Source organism: Athene cunicularia (assembly GCF_003259725.1).
Source record: "Athene cunicularia isolate RWA chromosome 12 unlocalized genomic scaffold, athCun1 chr12_part1, whole genome shotgun sequence".
NCBI lineage: Eukaryota > Metazoa > Chordata > Aves > Strigiformes > Strigidae > Athene > Athene cunicularia.
Window position 1 is genome coordinate 15,308,834 of NW_020799116.1, and position 18,868 is coordinate 15,327,701.

The 18,868-nt window shown below is 35.2% G+C and overlaps 1 protein-coding gene across 1 annotated transcript in view; it reads right to left on the reverse strand.

Moving 5' to 3' along the window:
* The window catches only part of CACNA2D3 (calcium voltage-gated channel auxiliary subunit alpha2delta 3), a 466,439-nt gene that overhangs the window by 16,331 nt on the left and 431,240 nt on the right, over nucleotides 1-18,868 (reverse strand). The window contains exons 32-35 of the mRNA XM_026857568.1: nucleotides 12,276-12,351; nucleotides 8,568-8,620; nucleotides 6,942-6,997; nucleotides 3,011-3,122 (exon numbers count right to left, since the gene is read on the reverse strand). Coding sequence (XP_026713369.1) covers nucleotides 3,011-3,122; nucleotides 6,942-6,997; nucleotides 8,568-8,620; nucleotides 12,276-12,351 — 297 coding nt within the window. The remainder of the gene's footprint in view (nucleotides 1-3,010; nucleotides 3,123-6,941; nucleotides 6,998-8,567; nucleotides 8,621-12,275; nucleotides 12,352-18,868) is intronic.

Below are 18,868 nucleotides of genomic sequence, written 5' to 3' on the forward strand. Positions count from 1 at the left end.
GTCCACTTAAGTGTATAGGTGCCCTTACACTGAATGAATAGGTTTTCCGAGATGGATGAAAAGGTGAGCCAGCTATTTATGAAATAATTAGCATGTAGTCCTTTCTACTGTGTGATTTATTTGTGAGGATACTTTGATTCAAATCCAAGCACCCACAACTGGAAACAATTATAAGAACAAGGCTTAGTTTTCATAACTACAGTTGGTAACTAGTAGTTCTATAAGACAGTAACAGCACACCCAGGATAGAGTAAGACTATGCCTCTGACTTGCACTACGTGACCTTGTTGACTATGTCTGCGACTTTGTGAGCAATTTACACAGTCTTTGTGCTCCAGAATGTCTTATCTAAGTAATATTTTATGGTTGCAATTAACATCAGTCACATTTTTAATACTTCTACTGTGACTGCTGTCAGTCTCCATTTTCAGACAAGGGCTCTACAGCAGTGCCCGACACTGTAGGGGCAGAAGACAGTGACTTGATTGAGCAACACGACACAAACTTTCTTGCAGCAGGGTATTTGCACAACTTTTGTTTACAAACCTGTTCGCAATATAATGACTTTTCCAGTGCCTTTCCAATAGGTTTGCAATATTAGAGTGTACATTCAGCTAAATATTTACAAATATATTTTTATAGTTGTAATCAAGATTTGCAAGTAGAGTAATCTTTCACAAACAGATTAATCTCTAACACAATCCGAGGGGGACACAGAAAATAATCCCACTGACTCATAGGAATCAAGAGCCTAGTATGCAACAGATGCTGTGCAGATTGACCACTGAACACAGTGTCAGTTCAAGGCCCACTGCATACAAGGTTGAACCCTAATTTTGATTGATTGAGCCCATCGTTCTTAAAGTACAAGTATTAAGCAATACACTTGCTTGTAAAAATATTTATTGGTGCTGAGGCCACGAAAAAGAAAACTGGGTCAGAAGATGTAGGTCTACAAAGGACTCGGGGTCAAATTCCTTAGTTGTTCTGCGGGAAAGTATCCTGGGTTATAACAAAAACATTTGGAATCCAATGCAGTCTGCAATCTTAGATGCAATTTGTAGATTGTTAATGACAGTGGGTAAACGGTATAACGAAGAACTTTCCCATGAGAATCTAATAGTTCTTCTGGATTATTTCTTTAGGTTTTGCCATTGCTTGTGGAGAAAAATAATGGGTGCCTTGAGATCAGTTTGTAACTTACAGGTTTTTTTTTTTTATTTTTTTGTTCCACTGTGGAACACAAAATGTTTTTCTATGAAAAAGATCTTAGCACATTATTTTTGAAATACTATAATTTTCACTAAACTCTGTTTCCAACTCAGTGCTGTCCAAGTATTGCAGAATTGTGTTATTTTTGAAAGTTATTTCCTTTGACCTGAAGTTACCTAAGAAAACAGACTGAAATCTGCATTCCTTTGAGAAAACCTGGTCCTGTTAAATTAATCTTCTTTTCATGGAATCATGTCTGTTTGCAATATTTAAACAGAATCCTAGAATCACAGAATGGTTTGGGTTGGAAGGGACCTTAAAGATCATCCAGTTCCAACCCCCCTGCCATGGGCAGGGACAACTTCCACTAGACCAGGTTCCTCAAAGTCCTGTACAACCTGGCCTCAAACACTTCCAGATATGTATGACAATCTGCCGAACAACTTCTTCGCAATCTTCTGCTAAATGATCACAAAATAAGGCAGCTTGAATTCTACAATGCTGGCATGAAGCACTCATAGCAGTGTAACATACATTGTATTTGATATGTCAAGTGGAAAAATCACAGCTTGATTTTGTTGAGTTTGTACTTTTCAGGCAGTGGGACCTGCTGTTACACTTAAAGGGCTCCCTAGAATCAATTTACAAAGCACTTTCATACTTCTATCCCACAAAGCCATATAAAATTCATACTAGGCATTAATAATTTCCTTTTTAATTAAAAGTTGGTCAGCAGCAAATTAAAAGTGAATACTAGATCTTAAAATTTATCTCCAGTGAACTTCTATTTCTGTTTTCAAACAATGAAGACATTGAGAAGAAAATTTAGGAGCAACTCCAGAAACACACCTATTGACTTCAAAGAGAAGTTTTCACATTTATTTGCTAATTACATATTGACATAGTCTGGAAAGGGAGAGTTGTAACAATTTTTGTTTAATTTATAAATTCTTCCTGACATTTATATTGACAGACAAATTATTACTGTAAATAGTAATTTCATTTGTGGTGATGACCTCTCAGCATAAAGGAAATCCAATTAAGAGACTTACTGAAGGACAGAAATTTGCATAAACAATACCTATGTAATTCTTCTATTAAAATGTAGCATATCTACAGTAAAAATATCACTTGACATAGACACTAAATACAGAGAAAAGACATTTTCAGTATGAGGAGGAAAACTAGACTGAAGTCTTCCTCTTCTTTTAACCCTACGAGGGACCACTTTACAGAAGCACTGGTAGAACAGGCAAGGTTGTGGCACCGACATCAGATTTGTTGCTATTAACTCAGCTTCTCAGCACTGAAAGTTTGGAGGATAGATTTAATCCTCTCCCACTCTTTAGCCTAACAATTCTAAGAAGGAAACACTATTCAAGTAAAACAACCAGATCTCACTGTACCACAAGGGAATTTCTAACCTATCCAGCAGGGTTTCACTCCTGTGTAGGAGAGTTAACAGCACTTACCTTTCTGTATCTAAATCTTTACAGAATATGCCCATAGAATGCTGCCTGTGTCCAGGAAAAGTCTTAAAACATTCACTACTCTCTGAAATTAGCATAAGCCTCTATGTTTTTACTTTTTTTTTTTTTCAGAAAATAACAGGCATTTCTTTAATTTATGAGTATCAAACTTTTAAATGACCCCTGTAATAAGAGAAATGACACCCTGACAGAGGTCATTATATAAGACAAAACATAACAGACTTGTACGTTCTTCAGCACAACCTTGAATAATTCAGTTTTATTGCTTTGTCACAAACAGTTGTATAAAAAAAATTGAAAGGGCTTACTTGAAACAGTCATCGCAAGCAATATTCCCCATGGTCTCCTTTATAGTGCGTTCGGAAACAAAAGCTGGATATTCAGTATCACAGGGCTCTAGGGTTTGTTTCAACCTCTGCGCTATAGGCACAGGAAAAAAATATCTTGATGTTAACATGGGAAGAACAGCACACAAAATTCTGAACAACATGAGATGCTGTATTACAGAGCTCACAGAGAACGGAAATGTTACTCAGCTTCTGCCACCCTGTGAGATTTCCTAGGCAGTGCATAACACTATTTTTTCAATTAAAAAAAAAAATAAAAAATTATCCGTGGAATGTAATTTTGTAAGACATAACTGTTAAAGTAGTTATTCATGGTTTAGCCATTGCCAAACTACTTTACATTTATGCACAAGGTTTTTTTCTTTCTCTGTAATTCAGGATGGACTTGTGCATCACTCTTATGTTTGGGGGTTTACATTTATCTAATACCTAAATTGTGGTGCATTTTACTGAAGCCAAAACACTTTTTTGGATTACAGCTTGAGAAAGAGTTTAATCAGTTAGAATAACTCTGTGGGTGGGGGGCAGAAGTATTACTTTGCCCAGAAGCAATGCTTGTTATCTGCTTCCCAAAATAGTAGTAATTAAGACTCCATAACACTTCTAATCTGAAGCCCTTGCAGTGCAAGGGAAAAGAAAGTGTCACTACATCTTAAAGATGGGAAACTGAGGTACCAGGAAGCAGTGAGACTGGTTCAAGGTCAAACTACAGGGCAGCAGCAAAGCTGGGAACTGAAGGGAGCTCTTCTGACTCTCACACTGATGTATCTGTTGGACAATGTCTCTCATTCCCTTTTTCTTCATCACCCCTTCATTCTTACTTAGCACAGGGATACACTTGCACATCAGCACGAATGTTAAGTCTATCTTAAACTAATTGCTAAGTGAGAAAACAAGACAAGGTATGACAAAAATAGATTACACTGAACAGGCTCCTGGACTCGACAGTTCTTCCATTCAAGATAATCTGTTTCAGAGCCAGTGGTGTATCTACTGCAGAGTGCCAGGTGAATGACCAAAACTGCATTTGCAGTCACACACTAGGACATGCATTTCTGAACTGTTCATAATTTTTGTATATAATTTAAAAAAAAAAAAAAAAGAAATCCCCCAAATGCACTGATTTCAAGGGAGGTACTAAAGGTGGTCGGAAAAGTTTTGTTATTTCTGATGTTTTCAGTATGGTCGTGACACATTTAACAATTTAGCATTTTTAAAAAAATTGTCTGATTAGCTCTGCTGTACCTGCTCCCTTTCTATTCTGTTCTTATCTGTTGCCAAGAATGACTGAAATTTATCACCTGTATTTTGGGTCTACCCTCACTTATATCAACATATGGCTTGTGGAACAAAGAGACTGCCAAACATCCATGGGGCTCAGATTTCCAGCACCTCATTAGAGTCCAGAAGATGATGAGGTTGCCCACGGTTTAGGGCATGTTTCTTCTCTGATTTACAAATGTGACTGAGATTACAAGATCTTGTGCAGAACTATTTTTCATACTAGGGTTTGGTAAAGTGACAGGTGTGTGTGGACCTTCTAGGATCTTCATAATATGTGATGCTATATTAATGTCACAATTTGAGCAGGAAGCGATTTCCCCATTAGAGGAATTGATCTTTTTTTTCTGAGCTTTGTTAAACATTGTTAATAAAAAAAAAAAAAAATTTTAATTTCACGAAGTGCAGTTATAATTATTATATGTCTTAGCGGTACAGAGTATCTACAGAAGAACATACCTAAGCATGTCTTTTCCCTCCTGATGACTTCTTTCTTGTGAAATCTCTCTTGCTTTTGCTTTACTAACACATACTGGTTTCTGAATAACTGTCACTTACTACCTAACCAAATTCGAACTGGGCAAGCAGTACCATAAAAATGATGACATTTCAATGAGCGTGATGAGGGCGTATTTTCAATGTTCTTACTCATCAGAGAAATGAAGGAAGTGAACTGTGTAGTTAAAACTCCACTTTCAACTAAAACATGAATGAAAATCTCTCAGTCATGCTTGTCTGTCAAAGTGCCGTAATAATAGTTTTGTCTTTAAGAAAAGAAAGGTTGCAAGTTATTAATGTCTGTCTTCTGTAAACATGATTAAAATACAAAAAGACATTCATTTTCATGAGATGATGAAGGATGCTGTTTTTAAAGGGTATTTTCCCTAGCATACAATGCAAGTGCCACTGGATGTTTCATGTCAGGATATATTAAGGAATATTTGTACAGTACACTTGAAAAAACATCAAAAAAAGTTACCAATTTCCTACACTGGCTGCTTTGCGCTGTTCTGCAAACACCTAGGACTAAGACTGGCTTACCTGCCATTCCTCTTTAGATATAAGGAACAGTTTTGCATTTTCTTGGTCTAGCACAGCAAACCTTACTGTCCTTCACAGCCATAGGTGCAAGGGACATTTTTCATGGTGGTTTTGGAAATCACTGGAGTTCGTCTTGAGTTTTAGAAGACCTTTTTAGGCACTGTTGATTATGCAGCAGCCTCAAAAGCAAATAGTGTCTGGCTGGTTCTCATGCAGCTCTATTTGTGTATGTGCATCCAACCTACGTGGGGCTTGCTGTTCATGGAACAGAACTGGCTTCAGTGCTGCAACCCAGCGTACAGTTCACATCAGTATGGGGAAGGCTATACTAAGTTCATACATCTAAATTTCCAGAAGGCTCTTATGAGATCTTCACCTCCAGCAGACACTCACCTCAGCACCCCCTTCTCCCTACACAGCATTTACAGCATGTTAGGCATTAGTCTGACGTGCTTTTCTATTTACTGTCATACGTTCTGGTCGCTCCAGGATAGATCTTTCTGCTAGAAGAGCTCCAGCACCTTACTACTACTACAGGGAATACTGGAATATTCCAGGGCATCAATATGTTCCATTTTCCCAATACCTTAACATCAGGCAGGATATCTGGCATAAAGACAGCCTAGTATCCAGGCAATGCAAATACTAACTGAAGCCTAAAGTAGCAATTTTAACCCCTGCTTTGGTAAGGAATATGCAAATCTGAAAATACGAGGCTAAAAAATTCAGTTTAAATCATTATACCAGTAAAGAGCATGCAGCATATTTTGCCTATGCAATAGCCAATTGAAGAGCGCTGCTCTTGTAAGCTGGCCCTTTACTCTTGAGCAACGCTTTTGAAATGCCATAAAACTGCTAAAATATGAGACGGTTGACATTGAAAACTGCCAGTTCTTATGGGAACCGTTAAAGTTTCATTACTTCAAATGAATCCTCCACATTTAAAAAAAAAAAAATATTTTCAGTAAATGGAATTTTAATTAATCTAGATTTTATTACTTTAAAATGTCTATTTTAAATGGAATGGTAAAATAAAATACAGTTTTAACCGGTCTTGTTTAAAAATAAAAGCATAACATTTACTATCTTAAGCCTTAAAAATTATTTTCATATGAAATTACATTGAGATGACCATGTTCCTGTGGTCTTTTGTGAAAATGGCATTTTCCAGCAAAATTACCCTACATAATACAGCAGCTCTAGAAAAAATGTAGTATAAGCAGAAAAAGGATAGTGTAATTGCTTTATTAAAAAAGACTGTTTTGGAACGAAGGGAAATGTTTTTAAAAATCATTTAATCATTATCTACAATTTTGACTTTTCCATTATATTAAGTGTATTGTATTCTTAGAGGACACAAAAGTACTTTGTGGTTATTCATAGAAGATCTTAATTGTCTTGTGTTTTGGGAAACATTAACAAAGAAGAGGATGCTGACATAGGAGCCAAACTATTGTTATCAGACATCCATTATTTAATCTAAAACATTTTATGCACATCTGAATTTCAAAAATCCAATTTAATCTAGACATTTCTGCCTTTATGGCCAGGAAGAAAAAATTGCACTTACCTTTTGCTGTTAGATCAGAGTGCCACCAACTGCACAGATTAAATTCCACAAGGAACCTAGAGAAATTATTAGAGTTTTCATATTATCCCACAGAACGTTTTCAAATCACTAAACTGTCAGTAGTTTGATACCATTAATCTTATTTTAAATAAAAGGTAACACAGAACCGAAATCCATGTTACTAGCATAACTCTGGGATTATCAACTACTGCTATTCTCATATTTTCTGTGTGTTGTATTTTACCGCAGAGAATTTGTTCTGAAATTAACCCTAAAAAAATCACAGATTTACCTATTATTAATTTCAATTATTGATCTTATTTTAAATGTCCATTAAAATTCTCAATGCACGGCAGCATACAGTATTTTTACTGTTGAACATTATTGAATATTATTTCTTCATTATGCAGGTATTTTGATCTCTAGTAAATGCCAGAGGATCATAGCTGTCCTGGCTACAGTACAGGAGTATACATAAAATACTTTCTTATATTAATTCTGGAACTGCGATAATAAAATTATTTTATTTCGAGAAGCAGAAAAGACTGATTAACCAGTGTCTAATCAACTCTAACGGTACATGTAGAGAGTCCCACTAAAATATACTGCAATTTACTTTGAAAAATGGACTGAAAAGTATCAGTCTATAGGCTATTGTAAGTCTAAAGAATGTGAAACCAGCATCCAGTTTATCATATGGACATAAAACTACAATGCTTATAAACACAAAAAAGTTCTTGAAGTTTTATATGCTAGCATCAAAGTCTCATTTTAACATGATTTCTTTCTCTGATATTTACTTTGAAAGCTGCATTTAAGATCAGTCTCTGTCCTCTGGCATTAGCCATTCAGTTAATTCTCCTTAGCTCTTATTCCAAACTTTAATGAAAGCTCACACAATTTACAATTAAAACAAAATGACTGCAAGAAAATATTAGTTCTATTTCAATAAAGTTCACTTAAATTTGCAACTCTGCTCTCTGATAAGAACAATAATAAATAATGACACAAGACACATTTTAAAGTTTCCTCTTCTCCATATGATATTTTTCTGTGACTTCTTAGGCAATCTCTCTTAAAAGCAATGATCATTACGTATAAACTGGAAATGTTAGAAGAATTAGACAAGGTAAAAAAAAATCAGCGACATCCAGAGTACACCTTATCTGGCGTAATCTGTAAAAGGTCCATTTTATAGAAATTCATTAAGTGACAAGCAATACAGTGAATCACTGTAACAGTTTGCTATATTGACAACAACCCACCCAAGCAGCATTACAAACGGCCAGACATTTACGTAAAATTGAACAGCAACCACAATAATAAATTTGGTTTGTATGTTGCGATTTGCTAGACTTACTAAGTAAAGACATACGGATATCAGTGAAGACCATGAATAATGCAATAAAAGCACAACTGTACATCCATATAGCCAAAATCTTCTCAGATCTTAACAATGCAAAATTGGAAAGCAAAAGAACCCCCAAATATCACTACATTTAAAATCATACAATAAAAGCAGCACAGTGAATGTGAAAGGCAAAATGTACAACTATTCATTAAGTATTCAAAAGTATAAATAATCAGTAATTCATACAAATATTCAAGTTCTTAAAATCTACTTACAAGACCAGCTCAGTCATAATCCATTTTACTGCAGCAAAGAAGGCATTATAAGGCTGAAGAGAAGCAACTCATTTAATGAAAAGGCAAAACATTCAGTATTTATATCTTAACTGAATTCTTCAATGTAAAGACAATGTTATGGATATTCAAAGGTATGGGTAGCATGAGAAAAAGAACAATAACTTTCCTATGAAGAAGCAAATATTACTATATTGTGTACACAGTAATTAAATTTCCTTTTAATGTGGTTGGTCAAATACACAGATTATCAGTTGGAAAAGGAAAGCTTTGCAAATGATTCTTAAATCTTTAACCTCTAGGGGTTCCTATTTCCCAGGCTATTGCTGGAGGAACCGCTCTGGTAGATAATACGAGTTTAGGATGAAATTCACAGGCTTGCCTCTCTATAATGTAAATCCCTAGTCATTACCTCGCTCTAATTAAAGCAGGAAAAGCTTCTGAAGTTTGAATTTACCTAAATGAAGCTATCTGTGTCATATTGAAGGCCCAGTGTAAGCACTTTAAGATGATTTTAAGACTCTTCCCTCTTCCCTCTATTTTTCTGGATCATAACAAATACAGCAAATACTTTGAAAATTCTGCATTTATAGTACTTCTACTGCATTATGATTTTTTTTTTTTTTTTTAAGAGCATCAATAGGATTATTATTTTAAAGAATTTTAAAGAAAGAATCTCAGGCAGAAAAGTCAGTGTCCAGAAAGTTGGAAAGGAATTTCACTTTGTCTCACTCATTTGTGTTAAGGTCTCCCAATTACATTAAAATTTTGCAAACTTTTTAGACTCCATATTAACGATTTCAGCACATGTAAGAAGTACGTTGACTTTAAGAGAATTACCTAGATATAGAAAATCATGCTTAAGCTTCCTGAATCAACACCTTACTGAAGCAGTGCCATTTTGCGCAGCAGTAACTGGTCATTTAAAGTTTTCAGAAGCTACAGATAGTGTTTCTGCACAGGTCTGACCATTTACAGAGCCAATGAACTAGTGTCAGCCAGTGGCATGAAAGGCTGAATTAGCAAGTCAGCGGAATGCATTATGACTGGAGCAGTAAAGATTTTCACCTATAGGAAAAAATAAAAAGCTACAAGTCTTTCCTAGAGAAGAAAAGAAAAAAAAATTTCAGCTCTGTGGGACATCTTATTTATTTTTATTCCAAATTAGAAAATCTGAAATTTCACACCCAAGTAATAAAATGTTGCATACTTTTGTTTTCATAACGTCAAATGATTTAGTGTATAATAATATATCTATTCTTACTTATGAACAATACATATTTAACGTAAAATATACTATGTATTATAAATTTATTTTAATATGAGAACTAAAAGAAAATTTTAAAAAATCAATAGATCTGAAAAAAATTCAATAATATGAATAGAAAATGAGGATTTTTAAAATTATTATTATTTTAATTGAAAATATTTCAGTACATTGATATAAATGCATTCTCATGAAATGTGATTTTACTAAGACAGGCTTTTCCACCCAAGGCTCTTCTTTCAAAAACTGAAGCAAAAAATACAGGTGTTTTATCCTCTCTATGTATCTAAACCATCATTGCAAGACAAAGTAATTGAGCTGCGTGACTCTATGGCACTGATAAATTTGCAACGAAGTAATTCTATGGAGAGTTATCTAGGACTTGAATAAAATAACACAAGAAAATATGCTAAATAGCAAAGTATCTGGATATCTTCTAAGAAGCAATCCTATAATGGTAAAGAAATGGACCAGTTGATCTATAAATCTAGTCCGTCCCTAATTTATCATTTTAGTCCCACAGCCCAAAAAACTATGATGGAAAGAGGGGTCCAGCCCTGACACCTGTATTCCATGATTTTCACAGAATGTTGTGATAGATCCTTTAAGTTGTCATGCAGTCTTTGATGCCTATGCCCCACTTCTATGCTGTTTCAAATATGAACTTTTTAAAGAGTCTCAGTCTTGTCCCTATATCTATTTCTGTATTTGTAAAACCATAATTCTCAAAAGGAAGGGTAAACATTTGTGATCAAATGTTTTGCTTATGTAGAAACTGTACTGAATGCTGCCTAATAACCTGATCTATATGTACAAAACTGGACACAAAAACAGGAAAAAAATACTTTTGAGGAATCTAGCCTTACCTATTTTTAATGCAAGTTCTCTTTATATTTTCTCTGTTGTCATGGTTATTAGATGTGACTGAATAAACAGGAAAATAATAAAATAACCAAAGCTCTGCCCGTCTTGTTGAACAGCACAAATATCTCACTTGAAATTTAAAGTTTGTCTAAAAAATAAAGAACATGCTTGCCATGTCTCAGTGTATCCCACAACAGTTGCAGATTTTTTCTCCACAAACACAGTCTAGACAAAAATTGGAATAGCAAAAATGTCTTGGATGAAAGCCTACTTGTGAAATAGAAATATTTCAGCTCTACATGATGGGTCCTTATGCAAACTGAGCTGAAGTTCCTAGCCTTGGGATGGAAGGTTGTTGCTAAGAGTTGTAATATATTTTAAATTTTTCATGCAGATGTGATTCACAGAATTCCATTCTATTTCACTAATAATTTAAATCTCACTGCACAGCCTAGTGCCTTATTATTATGTCAAGACAGTCCTTTTTCAGCTTCAGGCTTTAGCAGATAACAGACTGGTAAGTGCAGTAAATCCAAATTTTCAGGTATTTGAAAAACATAGAGTCATTTAAATATGCAAATGAAAACGTCCCAAAATGCGTATGGTTATTAAACCGTAGAAGCTCTATATAGATATTTGGAAGCTGCCAGAAATTTGATGTTTACTCAACAGTTTAACTACGTATAGGCTTATTTTTTCTACCTAGATCCCAGTCCCTTTGAAAATACTATCAGATAACTTTTTCAGACTGATAAAATTGCTAGAGTGTTTTGCTGCTGTCTTTACATAGGAATTATTCATGCTAATACTGTCATGTATTTGTTAAAACTGGTCCTCTTTAATATGCAAAACCTATATTTTATCTCACACCTTATCAGTTCTGATAGATTATTATAGTAATCAGTAAAACATAGACATGATTAAAAAATGCCCTTGGACTTCTTACCTATATATATATGATTTAGCAACAAGTGTTATCCTTGCAAGACCCAGCTAGGCTCTAATCAGGCCTTGCAGAGGCACAGGTTTTACATTCAGATCTGATTGCAAGATAAGGGTTTAAGTGCATTAAAATTCCACTTCAAAAGACATCTTCTTTAAATACTAAGGAAAAAAAGTGTGAAAATCACTGACTTGTATGCCTTGCCAATGAACCAATCCTTTCATGTAAAAAAACCAAACCCACCCTCAATTTTTAATTTAAATTACATTTCTGCATGCGTGTATGTGTTTACATAGAGAAAAGACATACGTGATTCCAGTCCCCCAAACAAAGCACAATCTATTGTCAAATTTATAAAGTCCTAAGAAAGACGTTCTGACAGAACCTCACAAATGGTGGCCCGGAATTAAAAATGATCCTGTAAGTATCTGAACTTGAAAATGCTTAACACTTTGCATTTGTTTATAATGAACCATTCCTTGTATGCAGTAGGATAAACCCAAGAGCTGTAAACATTCCAAATCAAAACAATGGGCTTACAATGGACATGAGATATTTGCAACAATTTTCTTTGATGAATGCATGGAAAGGTGCTCAGAAAATTTACTATACTTACGTCCAGTAAGCTATGGGCACTGTCGCTACTCTCTTTGTTTGTTCTACACATGGCCTGGTAGTCATAAAGTGTAATTCTACAGAGAAGAACAGAAAACTGTTTGACTAAAAGAAGAAAACACAGTGGAACAAAAATGATGATATGGAACAGTCTGCCCACAAAGTAGACAGGAAAATAAAAATTATAACAGCAGCAGGGAAAGGAGGGGAAGGGATCATTAAATACAGGTTACACAAAGGCGAATAAAGGTAAGAAACACTGTGAAAACTCTTTAAGGATTTTATCAGAACAAAGCAAAAGCATAACTGGGAGAAACCAAGGAAGATACACATACAGTGTAACACACAATGATATAAACAATGCGAGGAGGAGGAGGAAAATACACATTCAACATGATGCTTAAACAATTGGTTCTGGACTAAGATCAGCACATTTAGCCCCAGAAAGTGAAAGATACTATGCATTTGAGAGGCTTCTCACTCTTGGACTCCCGTAAAAGCAGAAAGACAATTCTACAGTCCCAGCATATTACTGCACAGCTAATTTGTAAAAACATTGTGTTGCTTTCAAAGACGAGAGATGTGGAATTTCAGTGTATTCACAGTAGAGATAATTGAAGCAGGATGGGTTTACTTTCACTTCTTTTCACGAGGGCAAAAAATTCCATGTCAGGTACCCAGTGTAATTAACATATGCTAGAAGCCTCCTCAGATGCATAGTAAACAGGGAGATTTCTTTGTGCTTGTGATTTGACTCATCATTGATACACTTCAGAGATCTAAATGTAAAATCCAGAACTCAGAGATAGTATATGGAATTGTGACTACTTCTCTAAATCTGTCTGTCCATAGAACAATTAATCAACTATATCCATCCACATAAAAAGCATTTAACATCTATAGCAGATGTAAAGAATCTTTAGCTGATAAGTTGCAACAGGTGTAAATATATAAAAGTTACTACTGTTATTTGAACATATCCGTTTGACTTTTGCATCATCAGAGGGACAAGGGAACACAAATGGTTTATAGATGTATGAGATGGGACTTCAATGTTTTGCAATGTGTGCCTTGCTTCTAAGTGAAGAGGAAAGGAGAGCACACAAATTCAGCTACCAAAAGGATGTCCCAGAAGCTGCCAAAACCAGGTCATGAAATGCATTCAGCATCACCATGAGGCATTCTGCACTGCATGCCATGAAACATTGCAACCTGTACCAATAAAAGGTTGTAATCCATTGTGGTGGAAAGTGTATATAATTATTCTGATCTAATTTTGTGACAGCAACCATCACTAAAAGCTTCTTCATAATGCCTATATTTTCTTTTTGGCTTACAGGCAAAATATCTAATATATTGGATCTTGCAGCTTCAACTAAATATTTAGTACATGGTCTTAGTGCTTACATTATTAATTTTCTTACACTCAGAATAGAAATGGCTAGGAAGCCATTGTTTTGTGGACTGGCAGAGAGAGGCACATGGTAGACAAACGCATAACTAGAGACCTAAACATGGTGTAAGTTGAACACTGACCATCTTTGGCAGAATCACGCCCACAGCCAGATCCGCGCACACAGATCTGCCAAGACAAACAGAGCAGTACATGGTGTAAGCTGTGCTGCCTCTGTGGCATGCAGTAATACACCACTTTCCCTAGCTTTTTTTTTTCCTTTATTTTCCTCCCCCTTTAACCATGGTCAGAATCCAGCCCCTGTAAGGTAATCTCTACGGCTCAGCCTTTCCAGTCTTGGTTGGCTTGACTATTTTTATTCCTCCAGATCCAAGGATTATGTTGCATGTCCACTTGGACCTCCTAGTGATGGTGACAAGTGATAAGCACACAGACGAGGGCAGTTTACAGATGTTAATGTGCTCTCTGCAGAATGATTAAGGAATTCTATGTGAATGAAATGGTCCCATCCCGTGTCATTCAACATCTAGTGTTACAAGTAGAATAGCATTCAGTTTTGTCTTTATTCTTTGTAAATGTTTTGGGGTTTTTTTTCGATATGTAAGTTTGGTGGCAGTTTGTTTGCTGTTTGAAAGTGCAAATCAGTTTCTCAACTTTCCACTTCATACACCAGAACCGCTTGGTCAGTCTGTGGACTCCATTATTCAGCTAAGAAATATTAATCAAATACTATTATAGTGTCCTATGTAGAACATTCGTTATAATTTGAACTTCACATTAAATATTGCAAAAAGCCTTTCCCCCTCAATGTTTGTACTCGTATTACATTTCTTATGTAATTATTACATTGTAATAGATGTAATAATTTCTTTAAATGCTCAAAGACAAATAGTCATTAAAAGATTAAAATATGTACTCACACAAACAATCAAAAATATAATTAATATTGCACCCTGACACGCTGGATTACAGTTCTTGTAGATTGTCTTATTGTATTGTAGGGAGTATACAACAATCTAAGACTGTATGATGAGCAAGAGGAACAAAAATGTTAAAATGTGAGTAGTTAAAGAAAACTTCATTTAACACAGAAAGAAATACTAAACTTTAGAGTGATGGCAGAAGGGAAGAGTTGTAACAAACTCAAAATCATTGTGGAACACTGCAAAACTGTTGCTTAGAAATGCCTATATATCATCTGTGGATGACATTGTAATGGGTTTAGTTTCTATAAATATATTTGAGGGAGTTTCCAGTGTGAAGATTCTGGTTCAGGAACAAACTAAAAACCAGATAATGTATCCAGGTTAAAAAAAAAAACAAACCAAACCAAACCAAACCAAACCAAACCAAACCAAACCAAACCAAACCAAAACCAAACCAAACCAAACCAAACCAAACCAAAACCATCAAAGGAGCAAATCCTTAGAAAGGTACATGGCCCACAGATTTCATAACAAAAGCCTGGAATGAGTTTTGTTTATTTAACAATTTATTTCCATCTCAGTAACTTTCAAAGTAGGAACCTATCTGAAAGTTTCTAAAGATGATTCAAACAAATATAAGACAGGATGTGCAAAATATACCAGCAAAAGCATTATTGCACAAATAAGAATTTTGCGATACACTTCAAAGATCAGTGGATGAATCCCACAGTCGCACTGAAATCTGAACACTGCAACATACTGAAGCAATGCTGGATTCTCTCTCACTATGAATGGTATTATCAAAGCTCAGTATAAACGGGTTCCAAGGCATTCACAAATTCAAATCCAGACTTTTTTTTTGGTTTGGTATTATTCTTATAAATATAATAGAAAGGTAAAAACCTTCCAGGCCTATTCCTTATAAAAGCCACTATAGCATTTGTAGTCAAACCAGTGGCCTAAGACACTGTGGTGCGTCTGTGTTCAGGTGTCATTTTCAGAGTGTTATTTTACTGCTGATGTCTTTCTGAGATTTTAGAAAATAAGGTTTCTTCTCAGACAGACTTAACTCAGCCTTGCAGAAAGAAAGGCTTCCACATTACCCTTTCTGAAGGGATTGTACTTCAGTTTCAAATAGCTGCTTGCAGCTAACCATGTCCTGTTCAACTAACTATAGTTAGTGAACATAACTTGCTACTTCCCACGACTTAATATTAAGTCCACTAGATGCCCAAGTCCACGCTGTGTATTACAGCACCTCACAGGAAAGCTTTGATCTTGCTACAGATAACATGCTTGAGACTTTCTGACATCACCATGCTCTTAACTGCCCCTATTTCCACATCTGGTCGCTGAAGTCTACAGAACAATTGTTTTCAATATCGGCCATAGGACAAACACAAACTGCGTGCAATCTTCTTTAACTAATGGAAAATAACTTACCTAAAACTAAATGTTCACATCCATTGTGTGTAACTTCAGGGGCCAAATACATTTTAGTGAAAACAAAATTTTATTGTCAGTTTCCTGATATAGTAAATTCCTGTCCTGTACTTCGCAATGTACTTAAAATTGAGTACAAATCTGGATCAAGAAAACTAAACTTCTGAGACCTACCAGCAGCAGAGGCTATATTAACAGATGTACTCTATTGCTTTCAGCTAGATGTTCAGCATACCTATGGATTTCTGCTTGTTGGTGTAAAATACCATCACTGACAACTGTAACAGTTTAAAGATCTTCAATATATAAAATTTCAAATGTTTTGTCACCAGTTCATGATTTGGGGTTTTCCATATAAGGTCTAGGAATAATAAGCTTCTTACCATGGGAAGTAAATGTCAAGTCCATAGAAAAAAAAAAGGAAGTGCTCCAAAGAACCAGGCAAAGGAATCCTATATTAGAGGAAGCCCTAATTTTTGACAGTATGCTTTACTCCGTAGTCTATGTTAAAAATAATGGTGACTACAGCTCACTTGTGGTAGAAAGATGTTCATTAACTCAGACACAAGATGTGAAGCTTGCCTGGCATTCTCACAAGGAAGGTAAGGAGGGACAGAGTTGAATGTTATGAAGAGTGAACTAGTCTCTAAAGTCTAGAGAGAGTCATTGTGGGGAGGCAGCAGGACACTGTAAGAAATCCTGTACTGTTGCTGCTCTGGCTCTCCTACTTCCATTGACAGACAGATTATTAGTCTCCAGAAGCTGTCAGAGTAATACCTTTCACCACCAAGAAAATCAATGAAAAGTATAAACATAAATTATAGCATTTTGACAAAACAAACGTCATCACATATCTTTATTGTTCAGCTATTTCCAATTGCCAAGGTGGTCTAAAGCATAACACGTATAAAACCTACAACTCAACCTGTATTTCCAGCACACAGAATGACAACTCATTTACGTAGTGCACATGCCTGGGTTTCTCCTTAAGTGGGTAACATGATTCCCATATGCTAATACACTGCTTTAAATCAGTGGTAATATTTGCAGAGATATAAACCCTAACAATGCCCAAACTCCGTTTTAGGACATTAATTTTAGATGTCACATGGACAAAATACGAGCAGAAAACATACCACACAGCAATGTGGGAGTTTCAGAGAACAGGTACCAGATGAACATTTGGTAAAAAAAAAAAAAAAAAAAAAATAAAAAAAAAAATATTAAAAAAAGAAATCAGAACAGGGGTCTTCTTGTTGGTAATGACAAGGGGGAAGTGACAGATATTATTTGGTTCTTTTGTACCTACTTGTAAACCTGTACTAGACAGTCTGCTATATTGTTGCCTCTCTGACAGCTATTTCGTTGATGAAAATGGAATGTCATTCCTCAGGGCAGTACAATTGCATACTATTCATTTAGAAATTTAAGATTAAGGTTGCAGGCCACATACATGCTCTGCAGTGCACACGACAGCTAATAAAGAAGATAATTATTGGAAATAGTTTGCTCATTTTCCTACCTTGAATGTCTTCTGCTTACCCATACAAAAATGTCTATTCATCTACCTGACTATTTTTTTGTGATATTTATGACATGAACATAGGGTATATTTTGAGCTTACTTTTTCTTTTACAAAATAAATCATTACTAAAGATATTGAAATTTTTCTAAGTCTGCTACATTTCAGAACTGCTGTATCACAGTTGCATTCGTCCAATACCAAATCTCTAATTCCCATTTTAATTGTTCCTTCAGTCTATCACTGATCTTCTCCAAAGTATACATCTACGTTCAGAAACATTGTCAAATTAATAGCCCAAATTGATGACTGTAAAAAATCCACATGAAAATAAACATAAATTTTAACTATGTGTACATTTAACACCTTCACGAAAAATCTAAGAATATTTTACTAAAATGAATGCTTAAATAAGAAAGAGTGGCCTAAACTAGACATAAAAATATCCTTCATTTTAAGGCTGTGCTGTCTCAGTGGAAATTAACATCCTGCTGGTGAGCAACTAATTACTGTTTTCATGAACGTTCTTTGCAAGTACCTTAGTAAAGAATTATTCTTTTTTTTTTTTTTTTTTTTTTTTGGCAAAAACGCTTCCCATGTTTTGCTTATAAAGCAAATCAAGACAGACATGAAAGTCTGCCTCTATGTGCGTGCATTTGGAGAAGACAGGTGAAGGATGTGGACTGTACCGTGCAGTAAGGGCACAGACAGTGTTCACTCTGCACTGAGAAGCATGTCAGCAAAGATAAAGGGACAGAACAAGAAAAACTGAGAAACAAGAGAAGTGCTCAAAGCAAGGAAAACTTAGAGTGAGCCTTAGCACGTGGGAAAGCTGGAACTCAGAGGTGCACCATTTCAGTCACATATCCTGAAATGATTAATTCTTCTTCAGAGGCCAAGAGGATACCTGGTAGAAACAGAACTGTTAAGAGGAAATGATGCTGTTTCCATATGTGACATATAGAATTGCTCAGTTTTCCTCCTACTGGAAAGGATGAAAGTGTTTTGAAGTCAAGAGATATTTAATTTTCTCTTACAGTTTTATTAAGTTAATTTCTTTGGGGATTGCACTGCTCTGATAGACCTTAATTTTTCTGACGTTAATGTGATTTTTCTCAATTTTCATGTTTTGAGCAGCTGAATCTATTTTTTCACTGTTTCTACATAAACAAAGTGCTGAGGAAACTATAAAGAAACTTTTTTCTAAGTTATATGAAGTAGATACTTTTCCACAAGCACATTCTAATTTATTTAATAATAAATTTAAATTATATTTAAATTATTTAACT